General features: G+C 41.8%; 1 protein-coding gene across 1 annotated transcript in view; it reads left to right on the top strand.

Moving 5' to 3' along the window:
* The window catches only part of naalad2 (N-acetylated alpha-linked acidic dipeptidase 2), an 88,226-nt gene that overhangs the window by 29,555 nt on the left and 38,682 nt on the right, over positions 1–19,989 (top strand). Inside the window, exons 6-12 of the mRNA XM_078222793.1 lie at positions 747–933; positions 3,013–3,100; positions 10,487–10,582; positions 12,340–12,425; positions 12,788–12,907; positions 15,791–15,873; positions 19,529–19,592. Coding sequence (XP_078078919.1) covers positions 747–933; positions 3,013–3,100; positions 10,487–10,582; positions 12,340–12,425; positions 12,788–12,907; positions 15,791–15,873; positions 19,529–19,592 — 724 coding nt within the window. The remainder of the gene's footprint in view (positions 1–746; positions 934–3,012; positions 3,101–10,486; positions 10,583–12,339; positions 12,426–12,787; positions 12,908–15,790; positions 15,874–19,528; positions 19,593–19,989) is intronic.

Below are 19,989 nucleotides of genomic sequence, written 5' to 3'. Positions count from 1 at the left end.
GAGATAGATACTTCTTGATTAATAAGGGGATCAGGGATTATGGGGAAAAGGCAGGAGAATGGGGATGAGAAAAATATCAGCCATGATTGAATGGCGGATCAGACTCGATGGACTGAGTGGCCTAATTCTGCTCCTATGTCTTATGGTCTTATGGCATACTTTTAAAATGGAACACCAGTCAAATGGGAAAATAGGAATACTGGTCCAAATTGTTTTTTCCTTCTGAGCTGCAATGGTCCAAGAAGATGGCTCACCACCACTTTCTCAAGAGTAATGAGGGATGGGCAATGAATGCTGGCCTAGCCAGTAACGTCCACATCCTTTGACAAAGCATTAAAAAAGTAACTTCTGTGTGAATTTACCTTGACATCCGGTAAGGTGGATTTAGTGAATATCTGGCGCAAGAGAACTCAAGATGTTCTAAGAATATCAGCTTGCATTGAATTTTCCAGTGCAGTTGCTGTCCTATTTGGAGTTGCGATGTGGTTCTGCCATAGCTCGTTCAACTTTGGCTTTCAAATCTATTTTGATCAGTTGGGGTTGACAGTGGAACAATTCCCAAACCCAATATTGAATGACAGGAGTATTGGGATGTTTAGGATACCTCCACATGAGTGTGAGAATAATTTTGTAATTGCATAAATGTGTCTCCACGGTTTCTGTCATTATGCAGATAAAACGGTTTTCTTAAAGCATAACTTGCATTCTCAGTTTGGCTGAATGATATCGTCCTTTCTGTTCGCTAGGTTAAGAATGCAATGAATGCAGGTGCTCGAGGACTCATCTTTTTCTCGGATCCTGCTGATTACTGTGCACCAGGAGTGCATCCGTACCCAGATGGCTGGAATCTCCCTGGAAGTGGTGTCCAACGTGGAAACATTTTAAACCTGAATGGAGCTGGTGATCCTTTAACCCCAGGCTTTCCAGCTAATGGTATGTACTACAAACTTGTATATTCTTGAGTCAGGTGACAACTGCTCTTTTCAGAGGAGATTTTACACCATCATCTTATTCCATGTTACTGCTCTCTCCATGAAAATGCTCAAACTTTTAACCATATTCTTTGTCAATCTAAGTAAAGCAAACCTTTGGTTTCTTCCTGCAAGTCACTTACATCAATTGTAAAAAGTTGAGGTCCAGCACTGATCCCTGTGGCACACCACTAGTCACATCCTGCCAATCAGAAAAAGGCCCATTTATAGCAATTGTTTCCTGTCAGCCAACCAGCCTTCTATCCGTGCCAATATGTTACCCCCTAGATAATGAGCTTTTATTTTCTGCAGCATCATTTGATGTAGCACCTCATCAAATGCCTTCTGTTTACTGTTCTTTATATTCTGTCCAATCTTCTGACCCAGCATTAGCATTCTTTGAGATTGCAACAAGCAGGGTGGATAAAGGAGAATCAGTAGACGTAGCATATTAGGATTGCCACATAAAATTTGACAAGGGAGTCAGGATAATGAGGACAGACAGAGAGTGTTGTTGATGCCACAATTTGATCAGATCTGACCTTATTGAATGTCAGAGTTGGGTCAATGGGTGACATGGATTTTTAAGTCCCCCTTCACTTAAATCGTATCTGTCTCTCTTAGCCTAGTGGGAGTGTGCATCCTCCATGTGAGGAGGGACTTTATTTTCTTATTCTAGATGTTAGTGAGGAGGGCTTTGCAGGGTTGTCAGGTCATAATGTGTCTTTGTTGTTTCTAGATTGATGCCAGATTGTCTACCTGGTTTTATTCTTGCTGTTCTCACCGTAGTGCTTTTGAGAATAGTCAGTGGTTTGCTCAGCTATTTCTGATGGCAGTTAAGAGCCCACCACAGAGAGACGACGGGATTTTCCAGCCGCACTCGCCCCAAAACTGCAAAATCTCACGCAAGGTCAACGGACCTTTGCATGGTCCACCCCCTGCCCGCTACGATTCCCGATGCAGACAGGATGAGAAAACTCTGCCCCAGGAGTTTTGCGTGCACATATCTTTGAAAGTGGCAGGACAACTTGTTAAAGATATCGAAAAAAGCAATGAGGCCCTTGCCTCTACAAGTAGAGGCATAGACCAAAAAAACAAGGAATTATGGCAAACCTTTTATAAATCATTGGTTAGCCCTCAGGTTGAGTATTATGTCCAATTCTAGGCATCAATGTTTAGGAAGGCTGTCAAATCATAATTGAGGCTGCAGAGGAAATGTACTTGAAATGGTTCTGGGGATTAGAGATTACAGTTAACGTGATTGATTGGAGAGACCGGAATTGTTCTTCTTGGAGCAATGTTAGTGGAGACCTAATAAAGAGATTCAAAATCATGAGGGATTTTAATAAAGTTGATGGCGAGAAACTGATCAGGAACCAGAGAACATAGATTTAAGATGATTGTCAAAAAGCCTAGGAGAGATGAAGAGATTTTTTTAAAGTAGCAAGTTGTTACAAATTGGAATTCATTGCCTGAAAGGGCAATCAACAGGGATTGAATAGTGACTATCAAAGGAAAATGGGATGTGAACCATATATTTGGTGGCAAAACTAATCACTGTCTGGAAACGATGAATTCAAAAGGTAATTCTGGATATGTTTTTTGAACATTGGTGAAACTATTTTTCGACTGTTAATATTGTCTCACTTTGAAATTGCCACCTAAGATAAAAATGAAACAGTAAAGATGATGGAAAATCTGCCATTTAGACTTTTGATTTGGCCCTACTCAGAACAAATATTTTAAAAATTTCTTTTGAAAAATTTCAAAAGTCTTGTATGCTTGAAGATATCCATGCAGGATGGTAATTGCATGATTAATTTGAGGTATATTATCAATGAGATCTTTGCGTGAATGGTGTAGATTGAGATAATTATCACAGTTAACAGTGCAGTAATTTTCTTATTCACATATAGATGCTTTACACCAGTTCTTAGGAATATTCACAGCGTGCAATTGCACAAAATTAGCTCAACATGAATCAATCATTTGTGATAAAAATGCTTTTGTAATGTACTTCATTTTCCATTCCTCTCTTCAGAATATGCGTTTCGATTGGATGAAGGCATTGGCCTTCCAAAAATTCCTGTTCATCCAATCGGCTATAAAGATGCAGAGGAGATACTGCGGTAAGTTGTCAGCAAATCCAAACTAGTTTTGTAAACTGAATTTGAATATTTAAACCACCACAGTAAGATTTGGACTCTCACTCTTTGTATTGTTATTCAGGCCTGCTGAACTACTTGCCCTGTAAGGTAATCATTGCACCACTGTAATAACTTCAATGATTGGCCCCACCAGTTAATTTATAAAACACAACGATTTATTACAACTATAAATAACTAACTACTGAGTGTTTTAACCGGTCTTTCCATTCTCAGCTCCAGAGTCCAACAGTTGGGACATGTCCCAACACATTCCTGTGAGCCCCCAACTCCATTCCTGATTGGACTAGTGGGTCACATGACTCCTCCCTCAGAAAATGTCCCCTTTAAAGGAGTTTCAGAAATTTACTGGCTCTATCTTCCTATTAAGCTAAAGCACGACATATTTAATTCCTGAAAAATGCTTGCATATTTAGCTTTGTATTCCACGCCAATATTTCTTCATCCACTTGTAGATATGATTGACCAAATACTGTATCAAAATTAAAGTTTACAATATGATTACTGTCTCAAAGAATATTGGAAAACCACAGAAATACACATTTTGTTGTGTAGTTTTCTGTACTTTTGCTGCATTCAGTACTAGAAATGTATAGATTATTTTTCTGCAGGCATAATGGCCAGGGTCATTTGGACATGGGGTCCTTCCTGTTGCTGGGGCCAAAGTGGTGCGCAAGCCCTATGGTGGCAGGTGGGACCAGGGGCTGTATTTTACCTGCAGCAGCCAATTAAATGGCTCTCTCTGGACCTGCCATCAAATTAAAGATTGTGGCTCAGCTGGACTCTGAATGTGAGTGTGTCTGCCACCTTTCCTGCCTTTGGCAAAGTAGTATGGTCAGTAAGAAGTCTCACAACACCAGGTTAAAGTCCAACAGGTTTTAAACCTGTTGGACTTTAACCTGGTGTTGTGAGACTTCTTACTGTGTTTACCCCAGTCCAACGCTGGCATTTCCACATCAAAGTAGTATGGTAACAGGAAGACATTGGGTATTTGCTAATTCCTAAGCCTGCTTGTAAAGGAGACACAGAGACAAGGATGCTTTGGTAGAGAAGTTTATTGCTCACTGCAGAGCGAACGGCTCCCCTCAAACACACCAGATTGCTAGTGCTGGCTGACTTTCTTGTATACACAGTAAGAAGTCTCACAACACCAGGTTAAAGTCCAACAAGTTTATTTGGTAGCACAAGCTTTCGGAGTCTCGCTCCTTCTTCAGGTGAGTATACAGGCAGAAGGGATTTGTTAAATTTGGCATCAACATCATGGGCTGAAGGGCCTGTTCATGTACTGTACTGTTCGATGTTCTATTGGATAATTAACATCCATTTAACTACCTTTTGGATGCTAACAGATTTCCCTCTTTAAATAAAATTGACATGCAGAAAAAAGTCATACAAAATGAACATACACATTGTTATATTATACAATGAATTGTTAAGCTAAGGGGCAAATAAAGGAGCATTGTATAATCTAACTTTTCGTGTTTGATTTAAAAAAATGTTGTTAAAAAATGTAGTCCAATTTGCGGCCTTGTGACTCTGTTCCCCACATTTAGTAATGTTTTAAAAGTTACTGTCTTCTGAGCCAGGGGTTCCATTCTGGGATCTTCCTGTCCAGTTATAGCATCAACTGGAATCATAACATCAGACCATTCCACAGACTGTGTGGAACCGTGCATTGAATGAATCAGTGACTACGATTGCCGGACTGAATCTTCTGGTAACTAAAATGATTCTTTCCAATTGATCAGGATTTCATGTCATGTGTCACCTCAAAATCTATGCCTTTTGTTATCAGGAAATTCAATGCACAATGATACTTAGGTCTGCATCTGAAGCACTTGTTGACCACCTCTTGGTTAATTCTGGGATTCGTCTTTCTGCCATAATTGCCCACTGTCTGTAGTAGCTCCCATAGGGGGTCTCTGTCTTTATACCCATTGTAATTCATTTGTCACACAGATATTAGGGCCACATATTCAAACGGTCCCGAAATATTGCCGGCAATATCATCTTCCAACTTTGGTGTTGTGCCAAGAAAGTGGCCGGAAATGAAATCCTTCCCAAAATTATTGTTAAGGCTGCGTACATTTAGAATATAGAACATAGAAAAATACAGTACAAACAGGCCCTTCGGCCCACAAGTTGCGCCGGTCATGTCCCTACCTACCTAGGCTTATATATAGGCTTACCTATAACCCTCAATCCTATTAAGTTCCATGTACTTATCCAGAAGTCTCTTAAAAGACCCTATCGAGTTTGCCTCCACCAACACTGACGGCAGCCGATTCCACTCACCCACCACCCTCTGAGTGAAAAACTTATCCCTGACATCTCCTCTGTACCTACTCCCCAGCACCTTAAACCTGTGTCCTCTTGTAGCAGCCATTTCAGCCCTGGGAAAAATCCTCTCAACATTTTGTACACCTCTATCAGGTCACCTCTCATCCTTCGTCACTCCAAGGAGAAAAGACCGAGCTCCCTCAGCCTATCCTCATAAGGCATGCTAACCAATCCAGGCAACATCCTTGTAAATCTTCTGTTCACCCTTTCAATCATTTCCACATCCCTCCTGTAATGAGGCGACCAGAACTGAGCACAGTACTCCAAGTGGGGTCTGACGAGGGTCTTATAAAGCTGCATCATTTTCTCCCGACTCCTAAACTCAATCCCTCGATTGATGAAGGCCAGCACACCATACGCCTTCTTAACCACTTCCTCTACCTGCGAGGCCGATTTAAGAGTCCTATGGACCCGGACCCCAAGGTTCTTCTGATCCTCTACACTGCTAAGAGTCTTACCCTTGATATTATACTCCTTCATCCCATTTGACCTGCCAAAATGGACCACTACACATTTATCCGGGTTGAAGTCCATCTGCCACTTCTCCGCCCAGTCTTGCATCCTATCTATGTCACGCTGCAGCTTCTGACATCCCTCCAACCTATCCACAACACCACTAACCTTCGTGTCATCGGCAAACTTACCAACCCATCCCTCCACTTCCTCATCCAGGTCATTTATGAAAATGACAAACAGCAAGGGTCCCAGAACAGATCCCTGGGGCACTCCACTGGTGACCGACCTCCATTCAGAAAAAGACCCGTCTACAACCTCTCTCTGCCTTCTGCAGGCAAGCCAGTACTGAATCCACAAGGCAACAGCCCCTTGGATCCCATGCCCTCTCACTTTCTCGAGAAGTCTTGCATGGGGGACCTTATCGAACGCTTTGCTGAAGTCCATGTAAACCACATCTACCGCTTTTCCTTCGTCAATGTGTTTAGTCACATTTTCAAAGAACTTTTATTCATGACTTAGAGGAGGGGGCTGAAGGGAGGATCAGTAAATTTGCTGATGACACCAAGATTGGTGGAGTAGTGGATGAGGTGGAGGGCTGTTGTAGGCTGCAAAGAGACATAGATAGGATGCAAAGTTGGGCTGAAAAATGGCAAATGGAGTTTAACCCTGATAAATGTGAGGTGATTCATTTTGGTAGGACTAATTTAAATGTGGAGGAACAGAGAGATCTTGGGGTCCATATCCACAGATCTCTGAAGGTTGCCACTCAAGTGGATAGAGCTGTGAAGAAGGCCTATAGTGTGTTAGCTTTTATTAACAGGGGGTTGGAGTTTAAGAGCCGTGGGGTTATGCTGCAACTGTACAGGACCTTGGTGAGACCACATTTGGAATATTGTGTGCAGTTCTGGTCATCTCACTATAAGAAGGATGTGGAAGTGCTGGAAAGAGTGCAGAGGAGATTTACCAGGATGCTGCCTGGTTTGGAGGGTAGGTCTTATGAGGAAAGGTTGAGGGAGCTAGGGCTGTTCTCTCTGGAGTGGAGGAGGCTGAGGGGAGACTTAATAGAGGTTTATAAAATGATGAAGGGGATAGAGAGAGTGAACGTTCAAAGACTATTTCCTCGGGTGGATGGAGCTATTACAAGGGGGCATAACTATAGGGTTCATGGTGGGAGATATAGGAAGGATATCAGAGGTAGGTTCTTTACGCAGAGAGTGGTTGGGGTGTGGAATAGACTGCCTGCAGTGATAGTGGAGTCAGACACTTTAGGAACATTTAAGCGGTTATTGGATAGGCACATGGAGCACACCAGGATGATAGGGAGTGGGATAGCTTGATCTTGGTTTCAGATAAAGCTCGGCACAACATCGTGGGCCGAAGGGCCTGTTCTGTGCTGTACTGTTCTATGTTCTATGTACTAATTCCACCAGGCTCGTAAGGCACGATTTGTCTTTGACAAAGCCGTGCTGACTACTTTTGAGCACACTAAACTTCTCTAAATGTTCATAAATCCTGTCCTCAGGATCTTCTCCATCAACTTACCAACCACTGAGGTTAGACTCACCGGTCGGTAATTTCCTGGGCTATCCCTATTCCCTTTCTTGAATATAGGAACCACATCCGCAATACTCCAATCCTTCGGAACCTCTCCCGTCTCCATCAACGACGCAAAGATTTGATCCATAAGTGTTTCTTTCTTTTTGAATCTAACTCTGGTTAAAACCACGAGCCTAACCATGTTTGATATCCTAGCACAGTCCAAAAATTTAAAGGCAAGTACTGATTTAGAGATTTCCATGTGGGATCTCTGCGATCTCGTATATAGTTAGTGAAACACCCACAATGTATTCTTCTATGGAGAGAACATCCATTTTTTTAATTTGTTAAAGTCTGACCAGGCCTCGTGGGCATCCTGTAAGTCATCTTTCAAATAAATTTTATCCAGAAATGTTAAGGGGGTGTCCAAACCTTTGTCACTGTTCAGTTCCTGACTTCCAAGATACAGAGGATCTTGCTCCTGGCAGGGAGCGAGAGTACCAGAGCTATTCCTTGCTTTCTTTTCGGCAGAGACGCAATCCATGTCCATGACCCAACCTCCTTTTTCCATTGATCACCAGGTTCTGTTTCACAAAACAGTGGTGGAAAATCATATCCTGCTACCTTGCATCTGGTTTCAGTCATCTTTCTTCAGAGTCTTCAATTATAGTCTTCTCTCAAAATATTAACTGCAATTAACCTTCTGTCTGGAAGTAAATCTCAATCTCCAATCTTCAATTTCAAGCAACCATCCTCTGCTATTTGCTAATTCCCAAGCCTGCTTGTGAAGGAGATGCAGAGATTAGGATGCTTAGGTAGAGAATATTTACTGCTTACTGCAGAGCTAATTTCTGCCCTCCAATATACCAGACAGTAAGTATTGACTGACTCTTGTATACAATTGAGAATAATTAACAAATCAACACCCACACCTTATTACCTTGAAGTACTAGGTATTTAATATCAAATAAACAGAAACTATTGGATGCTAACATTGGCCACACCACCCAATGTCTTCCCACTCCATTTTGCCGGCCTGCCTGCCTCCAGGACCCTGAAAATTCTGGCTACAATATTAACGAAATGGAGATTTGAAAAGCTTTCAAGTATTTTGACCACCATATATTTGCAGTGTGCAAATTGGCGGCTGTGTTTCTCTAAACAGTAACTGCACTTGAAATGCAATTCATTGCAAAATACTTGGAATGCTCTGAGGTCATGAAAGATATCATATAAATGAAAGAGAAAGTTATCAAAACCTGAGACTCCTGAATTACAAAGCAGTTAAATGAAGCAGTTAGAATAAGGGGTGTATGACCTGTCATATGACATATGTCAATTTGATAATAAGAGAGATTCATGCTGAATATAAAAGTGCAGAGGAGAAATGATAAATGAAAGGAAAAGGCTAAAAAGGCAGCACAAGAGTGAATTCACAGCTAATGCAAAAGGAATGCAAAGGTCTTCTATAAGCATATTAATATTAAAAGGGTGGCCAATGGATGCAATAACCATGTCTGCGGTACTATTGAATACTTTGCATCAGTGCTTAATAGGGAAAAGAACTTTGGCAAAGCTACAGTAAACAACAAAGTTATAAGAATTCTAGATGACATAACAGTCAATAAACAGGGAACACCAGAAAGACCAACTATTCTTGAAGTTGGTAAGTCACCCAGTCTGGATGGGGTGCAATCTAGGTTGTTAGCGAAGTAAAGTTAGAAACTGTAGAAGTGCAGGTCACAATCTTTCAATCCCCTTTGGGTGGCTAGATGGCAAGAGTGTAGTGCAGAATGATGCCAGTAGCCTGCGTTTAATCCCTGAACCAGGTGTGATAGCTCATGGAGGCCTGTCTCCTTGCGTTGCTCCATTCTTGATATGGAGTGGTGTCCCTCAAGCTATATTATCACTTGCTTTGGACAGAGAGAGATACCTATGGACCCTGATGGACTGTGGCTAATTACCAGACACACAGGTGATGCCACAGGACTGGAGGAACACAAATCTTACATCTTTGTTCAAAAGCGGAGAGAAAGATAAAGCTGAAAATTGTAGGACAGTCAGTTTAACAGTGATGTTGGGTGAAGCATTTAGAACGAATAACCTGGGAGAAAATTAAAAGCCACATGAGTTAAGAAAGGTGAACCAACGTGGATTTGTTAATTTGAGTTTGACTAACTTGATTTTTTTTTGGTGAAATAACAGTGAGGAAGAAAAGGACAATGCAATTAATCTTGTGTACTTGGACTTTCAAAAGATATTTGATTAAAAGCCACAGAATAGGTGTGTGAGCAGAATTAAAGCATGGAGTTACAACAGGCAGTGGCAATGTGGACACGAAAGGTAAAGGGTGCAATTGTAAATGAGGTGCAAGTGTACCGGGATCTGGAAGTGCTTTCTTTCATTAACCAAATAAACTAAATTAACAGACTGTGGGATAAATTTAAAATTCAGTTCCTTTACTGCATCAAAGTAAACAGAATCTGGGACCTGGAGGTGTTTGTGCTGAAATCATTGAAAGTGGCACCACAGGTTAACAAAGCAATTAATAAAGCAGCTGCGGCAATGGGCAAACTCAGGAAGACAAAGTTTCACACAACATCAAACATAAATTTCAAAAAATAAAGCTGACGTATGAAAATAAACAACTCACTGAATAAAAAGTCACAACAATAAATTGATTTTTTAAAATAAAAATTAGTAATAAAGTCTACTATTGCACTGTGAAAGGATGAGAGTGTATGTGCATCTCCAGCTGATTGGCACATATTCAGCAGTCGACTCCAAAAGGGCATTAGATAAGGAGGACAACTTTCAAGGATATGGGGAAAGAGCAAGATAATGGAATGAACTGTTTTGCTCTTTTCCCGGCCCAAACTTGGTGGGCTGAATGGCCTCCTTTTGTGCCATGCTATTCTGTGATTCCACAGGATGGCCGTGGACTTGCTTTAGTCCATTGAATAATGTCAGAAGTCATTTGGTTCTTCTCTTAGTGTAATTGCTTATTCTCTTCGACAGTTACATGGGAGGAATTTCAGCCCCCAGTGAATGGAAGGGACAACTGAATGTTTCGTATAACATTGGACCCGGCTTCAAGAGTGGTTATTCCTCACGGTAAGTCTGGCTTTCTGGTAGTTAAGAGCAAATGACATGATTCTGCATACTTTACATTATCGATGACATCCTGTTTTGTCCTCTCTTGACTTAGTGTTTTTCCCTATATTGTATCCATGTTTGTGCCTGCCATATTGAGTACACCAAACCTCCAATTGCCACACATCATAACATTAATATTTTCAATGCAGCCAATTCTTTTTTCTTACAATGTAAAAGTAGATGTGCAATGTAATTAGTATCTATTTTTCTACTAAACATGGTAACTGCTCTCAGAATTCTAAAAGTACTCCACCAGCAGATAGTGCTGTGAATGCATTATTGGGAAAAAGTGAAAACAATGCGGTATACCTAATGTCAATAGATGTCTAGTGCTTCCTGTATTTTTTTCTTCAAATAAATAGCAATTGAGGGCTCCCAAAATGTATCTTCATTCCTCTCCTTTTGTCCTCTTCTTATTTGCCCCTTGCCCATTCTTGATACTCACTTTCCCCTTTCTCTGGACATTCCCCCCCCTCACCACTAGCCTCCCCAGGTTTCCGAAAACCTTTTCTTTCTCCATCACAGCGCACAGCTTGGTGGCTGCCTCCCTGGAGATGGGCAATCCTCGGTGACGCTCCTGCTGTGACATTTGTAGGAAGTTGAATCTCTGATGGTAGACCCTCCCTGACAGATAGTGTCATCTGTGGCTGGATGAATCCCACCTCTTCATGTTCCTGTTCCCTTCCCAGCTCATTATCCTGATGCCCCTCAGGTTGGTGCGGCCTACCTTGCGGTGGCTGAAGCTCTCCCCTCTGATGCTCCACTTTACTGGAGATCACAAAGCCTGAGGTGAATGAGGCACATGGCAAATCGCTGCATTCGAATCTCTGGGCCTACCAACAATGCCCCCCACCCACCCTCTGTTTTGCTCCATAGATACCACTGCTCAAGTTGAATGCACCCACTATGCTAGGCAAGTTAGCCCCTATGCTTGGCAGCCACATCTCTGCTCTCTATTAAATTGCATGTTGCCTCCCAAGCCATTCTATTTCCCACAATGGCTTCTGACTGCAGATAATATTGACCTCCTGCTCAGCTCCTGCCTGGTTATTGTAAGCGAGGCTCTGAAGAGCCACCATTCCCATGCATCTATGTAAAAATGAGAAAATCTGGAAAAAACACTGTTAACTGCCTTCTAAACAGGTTTAATTACCACCCTACCTTGTTCCAGAGTGACCTCCTTCTGCCAGCCTTGCTGCCTTTCGTAATACTCAGACACTGTGTAAAGGTGTTCGACTTTCCTCCCCATGCCCTAAGCTGCAGTTTCATGACCATTGCCTCCTCCCATCCTGCGTCGCTTGGGCTGGTAAAATTCAGCCCATAATTTCCAAACCAGGCAAGCACTCTGTAACCTTGTCAGTGTTTCTTCTCTCTTTCCAGTCATTATCTCAGGCTGAGTCGGTGTCTGTCTTCAAACACCATGCTGAGTTTCCAACTTCATCCATCCTTTTTGTCACATCTGGATTCAATGATTCCAGAGCTGCTCAGGCTGATCTTCCATACTTCAGTCTTTGTAAACTTAATCTCGTTTAAAACTCTGCTGTTGAAATCCAAACAAGGATCAACTATCTCTCCTGACCTTGAAAGCCTCCGTTTCTCCAGAGACAGGATGCTCAACTGTGGCGGGGATGTAAGGTGGGCTAATGTGAGTAGTTAACCTGAATGCATGACATTTTTTAAAACTGGAACACTAAGAGATTTATTTAAAATTTTAGAAAAGTCAGAATGCACGTTTACACAAGAAATGAAGTGAGAAGAATTTACAATGTCATTGGTAAAATTCGAGGAGCAGTAGAACCAGGTGAGAATATTTCTGAATTTAAAATTATTTAAATTTATTGCAGCTTTATATTTCTAAGATTGAATGTTTCTGCAGCGCTGGAAATTTTTAATCTTACAAAAAAGTTGCACATTCTTTAGGCAATGGTTGATTTGCCAAATAATTAGTTATAAAGTAGAGGAGTTAGATTGGCTAAAATGCTTTTATTAACATTTGATCTTGAACAATGGCACAAAAGCTTTAAGGAGAAAATTGTCCCCACTTCTATCATGAACATGACTACTTTTAAGAATACACAAAAATCGCACCTCCTCCATATGAAAAAAAGCAACTTTGTTGGATATGCTGTTTAAAAATGAAATGTGTCTTTATTGCTGTAACAGATCGGTATGTTATACTTGGAGGACATCGTGATGCCTGGGGATTTGGCAGCATTGATCCAATGTCAGGAGCCGTTGTTTTACATGAAGCTGTGAGAAGTTTTACAAAACTTATGAAAGAAGGTAAAAATCTCTGAATGTAGCCCAATTTATGGCATCTATCATTTTGCTGTAGAGATGATTTTATCTTTTCCAATTAAATCAGGTAGTCGATCTGAGATTATTGTCTCAGTGTGATCTTTGAGCAAGATCATCTTGCTTGGTTCATGAGGACTCTTCCCATCAATACATATCCGCCCTTTTTCCAAGCACTGGTCATTGATACGTATCTTCTGTCTTCCTTCTTGAGCACTCCTGTGTGGGATTTTTTCAGGACATTACATACAGTTCACAGTGAGCTCATGCATGATCCCCTTTTCCTTCACTTCTATTGGGTCAAAATCCTGGAATTCCCTCCTTGACAGCACTGTGGGTGTACCTACACCATATGGACTTCAGCAGTTCAGGAAGGCAGCTCACCACTACCTCATAGGGGCAATTAGGGATGGGTAACAAATACTCCCCTTGCCAATGAGGCTCTCATCCCATGAATGAATAAAGATAATGAGGAGTGTACAACTTGGCTGCTTGTTTTCTTGGCTCTGGGGCACAGGGGCCATTTGCTATTATGGTTCACGTCCACAAACTCAGCACAAGCTTAGAATTGAACCAGGAACTTAAATGGTCTGATTGGTTTAGTGCATTTACCTAGCAGACCATTCTGAGAGTTTCAGCTCACTTTTGATTGAGAACTAAGTGCAGTATTTATTTTTCGACATTCAAAACATTTCTGCAGTGCATCAACTTTTGGGTACTTGATGATGTGCACTCAACAGCAATGCAAATTGAATAATTTGACACTAAGGTCATCACACATAATCTAACCACTTTTTGCTAGTCATTCATTTCGCTGGGATAGATGTTAACTTTCGAGCATCCAATAGCCATGCCTGGAGTGAAGAGGCGCCTTGAAGGATTCAACCTTAGTTAAACAGAACCATCAAACTATCAGCCCCAAACAAGCATCCTGATGCAACTTGTTCAACTTAGGCTGGCACAACATTGGGCGGTTCAGAGGCTGTCTGGCTGACAGCAAAGTATGTCGTAGGGGAACTCCATGTTAGTGTTAGTAAAGGAATGTGAGAATGAAGAACAGTACCATCCATGGTTTGACGTAGAAAGTCACACGATGGCAGACTGTGTGGAGTAGGGTCTGGAAGGAGCCAGCATGGAGACAGCAACCACGTACCTTGGAGATGTATATAGTTATATGTTACCAATAAATGGTTTATTTTCAATCATACAAGCTTCCAGACCTCTTAGTGAGATCACAGGCAACCTTGCAACATTGGGGCAGTGAAGGATGGATCCCAAAATCCCAGAAAAGCTGGAAATGGTGGTAGACAAAGTTCACTGCAGAGAAATGCCAACTGTGTCAGGATGGCCGAGCAGTCCATAGTACTATGTTCAGATCACAGTCTTCTCCAGAGAAGTGGTTTCAAATCCCATCCCTAACATTGATTGAGGGCAGCACGGTGGCACAGGGTTAGAACTGCCGCCTTGCAGCGCCAGGGACTCGGGTTCAATTCCGGCCTCGGTTAATTGTCTGTGTGGAGTTTGCACATTCTCCTGGTGTCTGCGTAGGTTTACTCCGGGTGCTTCGGTTTCTCCCACAGTCCAACGATGCGTGGGTTAGGTTGATTGGCCATGCTAAATTGTCCCTTAGTGTCAGGGAGATTAGCAGGGAAAATACGTGGGGTTAGGGGGATAGGGCCTGGGTGGGATTGTTTTTAGTGCAGGCTCGATAGGCTGAATGGCTTTTTTCTGAACTGTAGGGATTCTTTGATTCTAAGTATGAGGTAACGCATTTTGGTAGGAAAAATATTGGCAAAGAATATAAAATAAGGGGTATAATTCTTAAAGGGATTCAGGAGCAGAGGGTCCTGGGTGTATATGCGCATAGAGCATTGAAGGTGGCAGAACAGGTGGAGAGAGCAGTTAAAGCATATAGTATTGTGGGCTTTATTAATAGGAACATAGAGTACAAGAGTAAGGAGGTTGGGCTAAACTTGTAGAAGACACTAGTTGGGCCTAGCTGGAGTGTTATGTACACAGTTCCAAGTGCTACACTATAGGAAGGATGTAAATACATTGTAAAGAGTGCAGAAGAGGTTTGTGCCAACAATTGCCCATTAATTGGCCATGCAAGGGTGATGCTGAGCCACCTTCATTTACTGTTGCAGTCTATCTGCTGTGGGTACACCCACTGTTGTTAGGAAGGAAGGTCCAGGTTTTTGACACAGCAACAGTGAAAGCATGGCAATTATCGTCCTAGTGTGTGACTTGGTGGGGTATTTGCAGGCGATGTCCCCATGTATTTACTGCCCTTTTCCTTCAAGGTGATAAAGATCACAGATTTAAAATATGCTGTCGAAGGATATCAGAAACAATTGAATAAAATTAAACTGAAACATTTTTCTATGAATGGAGAGAGTTTTTGAACTGCATGTAGCATAAGAAACCAATACGATGATAAACTTCAGACATAACTTTCATTTTTATCACAGCACATAGTCATTAATTACAACCCATTCAGCTGGTCTCATGGACTTTTTAATTGGTTCTAATATTCATTGAGTAGGTGGCAGCAATGATCCAAAATTTATTGTGTTTTTTTCATGTGAATGCCTGGCTTTTAATTGGCAGTACCAAATATATTTTGTTTTTAAAAAGAGTAAAACACAGTTATATCAATGTCCCCATTATCATTAAAAAAGAAAAGCAACGTCCACCTGCATTTCACTCCATTGTTTTTATCCGTAATGAGAAGTGAGATTTAGATGCTGGTCTCCTGTAGCCTGTTGAGGCTCAATACCGAAACCTGCACTGGGGCTGCCAGGTGAGAGTTTAAGGGCAAAAAACCCCTAAAGGTAAACTATTCTTGTTGCTACTATCTGATTCAAATAGGTTGGAGACCCAGAAGAACCGTGGTTTTTGCCAGCTGGGATGCAGAAGAATTTGGTTTGTTGGGTTCCACAGAGTGGGCAGAGGTAAGTTGTTTGAAATTTGACAACAAGAAGCCTAGTGTATGTAGATTTCAATCCTTTTAAGTAATGGATAGGCAGTTCTACTCAATGGCCACAATGCTTTAAAACCCCAATCTTCCTTTCTAATTATTTAGTTTGCAGCTTCTCATTTAAGGACTGCCAGATTAATGTTGAGTTTTAAGCTATTTTGGGATTATTGAAACATTGCTCGAAAGGCACTTTAATCTTCCTGTAACTGGGTTTGAAATCAAATTAACATGGTTATAAATATTTTGTTACCACATTCTGTACTTTTTTAATATCAGTATATCCATTAAAAGTTGATACAAATCTGAAGATATGCTACAAAAATCCATATATAATATTTGAGTAAGATAACCTAATTTTTTTTTATTCGATCATGGGACATGGGCGTCACTGGCTGCTGGCATTTATTGCCTATCCCTAATTGCCCTTGAACTGAGTGGCCAGAATTTTACCCCCCTGCCTGCCATGGGAATTGGAGCGGGCGAGGGGCAGGTCACGGAAAGGTAAATTGACCTCGGATGGGATTTTATGGTTTCGGGACAAGCGAGGCCTTAAAATCCTGTCCAGTGGCTTGCGAAGCCATTCCAGAGGGCAGTTGAGAGTCAACCACATTGCTGTGGTTGATGTCACATATAGGCCAGGCCAGGTTTGGATTTATCTCCCTAAGGGACATTAGTGAACCAGCTGGGTCTTTTCAACAATCGACAATGGTTTTATGGTCATCGGTAGCTTCCTAATTCCAGATATTTTTATTGAATTCAAATTCCACTATCTATTTTGCGGGATTTGTACATGGCTCCCCAGAACAAGTAGTCTCATTGGTATGTTAATATGGATTGGGGAATAAATTGATGAGCCTGTTTTTGGGCATTGGGATCTTGATGCATGATTACCCCACTCCTGGTCTCACTGAGACAGATGGCACACAAAAGTTGTGCTGTTGCTCATCAATATGATTGCAGTAGGCACGAGATACCCTGCTGCTTCTTGCTCAACAAGCAGTTCAGCAGCCTGGATGGCTAACATGGTGTACAGGTAGTCTCCACTTCTTAAAGGCACCCTGCCCCTCTTGAGAAGGAGGTGCCTCAGGCTACAATACTTGCTGCAGCAGTGTCAGGAAGACACTGGCAGAAGGAAGAAGTCCAGAGAGAGGGCTTCCATGTTTGCGGAAGTGGCACTGGAGGTTTTCAATGATGGAGGTTGAAAGGAGAGAGGTGATGTTTTCACAGTGTGCAGAAGAGAAATCCCAAGGCGCACCCTCTGGAGGGGATGTGATGAGGAGCTAACAGAGATTAATTCCTAAACTCAAAGACCTGGCTGCAGTGCTGGAAAAAAGTTCAAAACCTCATGTAAATGGTCAAGATCAGTTAATGCATCTTCAAATGTCATCTCCCACTCATCACACCATTAAACGCTCACTCAACTGAAGTGTACCACAGCTCATCACTCATCTGTCAGCAATCAGACCTAACATTCAGATACACCACATCATGCTCTCACATTCACCAATGTCAACTTTACATACCAATATTTAGCTATGGTAGGCACATCATCCAAACAGCATTGCACTCACTGAACACTTCCCTCTCTATTGCAGAACACGGTCGCACATAACCTCAGCCAGCAGAAGAGAACTGGCTGAGGTTATGTAAACACAGACAGACACATGCTCACACACACTCACTTACTCCCCCCTCATCTCATACTGCCAGTTGAGCCCTTTGAAAGAACTGTACTGCACATTACAGCACCGGCAGTCACTGAGGCCACAAACATTCAGAATGATGGTATTCTTACCTCATGCCCCCTCTCAAATTCCACTTTCCCCTGATCCTGATCTCTGGTATGAAATGCAAGCTGCTGATGGTGTGGTCATGGGCATCTCGCTTTCCATCTCACCCAAAACCTTCCCTTTTGCATTTTTGCTTTCAGATAACCAAGATTTGCCACCTGACCAACCAGTGTAGCTACATCCCGAACGGTGTATGCAATAGCAGACACATGAAGAAGCACCATCACTTGATCTGACACTTCCAGTCACCAGCTCAGATATTGGCACTTTGCACACATTGGTGGGTGGTATAATGTTGGCATTAATATAAAGTGAGTCACTGGGCATGAGTGGGTTGCAGCCAGGCCAATGAGAAAAGATAGCGAGTGTGCCAACTTGCCAGAAGGTGAGATCATAGATGCGTTTTACTGCAGAGGACTCTGATAAGGCGGCATACTGAATGAAATGCGCTCCAAAATGCTTAGTACATTGCCAACTCTGCCATAGAAACTGTTTTCAAGGAGCATAGAGGAGTCCAGCTCCAACTCCGCAGGGCTTCACACACAACTTGAGCTCATCCTTTCCAGGATGGAAATAGTGATCAGGTAGCTAATGTCTCAGCTTGCATTGCAGCACAAGCAGAAAGCTGCATCTACTTAGTGGACTGGAAGCTCAGATTGAGGTCATGAGATCCATGCTTCTTGGTATGCAAGTCCAGCATGGTAGGCATGCAGGTTCTGACTGCTGCCATTATGGCTTTGGCTACCAGTGTTCAAAGGAGCACGCAGCTCTCATAATGCTCCAGCAGATTGCAAGGATTGCTGAGGCACCACCCCGGAGAAATGGCAGCGGCTCTGTGGGGCATGAATTTCAGGTGTATCTAAAGCACACCCAAGCTTGCGCCCTTGCAGCAGTGCTGAGAAGCAGCCCAGCATACATCGTTGAAGTTTCAGGCTTTCATAGTATCAGTAACAACAGCGCTTCAGAACCAAATTTTGAGGCCATTGTGTTTTAACAGGACTTAGCACAAGAGTCAAAATAGAAAAGTTTGTTTGTGGTATAAAGCAACGCGAATGGTCATTTTCCAGGTACTGACTGGTTAAGAAGCTGTGCTAAATACTCTAGGAGAACAACAGTAACAATGAAAGTCAGCCTAAATTTGAAAAACATGAGTTAAACAAAAAACTGTAGCATTGTCTGAAACAGACAAATTTACCAATCACATCCTAACACGTGGAATTTACAGTAAAGTGAGAAAAGTAAAAAAGTTTATTTATTAGTCACAAGTAGGCTTACATTCACACTGCAATGAAGTTACTGTGAAAATCATCTAGTCGCCAATCCGGCGGCTGTTCGGGTAAACTGAGGGAGAATTTAGCATGGCCAATTCACCTAACCAGAACGTGGTTCAGTAAGAGTTTGCAAAGAAGCCCTTCTTGAATGCTAAATAAACTGTTGTGCTCTGAACGTCAGCAGATTGGTTCTCAAAGGAAGGCACGTATGATTTAATTGGGATGCAGTTAGACTGCCCACTTAGTTATAGCTGGAAAGATTTTATTTCCTTTTAAGAAGCAAATGGAAAATGGCCCAGATCAGCAGTTGCTGCTTGATTCATTCTAAGTTTATTGAAATTCAAGTAAAGAACTTACATTTATGTAGTGCCTTTCACAGCCTCTTGTGCCCCAAAATGCATTACAACTAATTACATACTTTTAAAGCGTCGTTGCTTATAATATGAAGCAGTAACTTTAAACTTACCATTGATTGAAGTAACACAAATGGGTACATACAGGTATATGAAATAAAGGAATGCATAAGTTACTGCTGGTTTCAATAATGTTTTGATATTTTTACATTAAGGACAATGCCAAACTACTACAAGAACGGGGCGTGGCATATATCAATGCAGATTCATCCATAGAAGGTAAATAAAGCAATTGGGTAATTTGATTAATTTTTATCAGATTTCTCTCTCATCTTTTTTTACCTTGAAGCGGTGGCCAGTTTTTTTTTAAAGTGCCTATCACTCTTCCTTCTGTGCATATAGAGTATCTGCAATTTGTGTATCAGTCACACTGTTGTTGATAGTTTGGTCATAATGGTGTCTGAATCCTTTGTCATCAACCAAAAGTTTGATCATTGTGCAGGAGTTTCTTCAAGCTTGGAAATCCAGACAAGAAAATGGAAGATAATGTTCAAAGCTTGACTTCCTTGTCAAAGCCATATCTGAGCAATTAGCTGCTCCCAATTTCATTTACTTTAACTTCTATCACTAGCAACTGATGCTTTTGCATCCAAGTGTAAAGCCCAAATTGCCCTGC

This window comes from Mustelus asterias, chromosome 10, assembly GCF_964213995.1.
Source record: "Mustelus asterias chromosome 10, sMusAst1.hap1.1, whole genome shotgun sequence".
Classification (NCBI taxonomy): Eukaryota; Metazoa; Chordata; class Chondrichthyes; order Carcharhiniformes; family Triakidae; genus Mustelus; species Mustelus asterias.
Note: the sequence above shows the minus strand (reverse complement) of the source record. Positions and strands in the feature narration are given on the sequence as shown.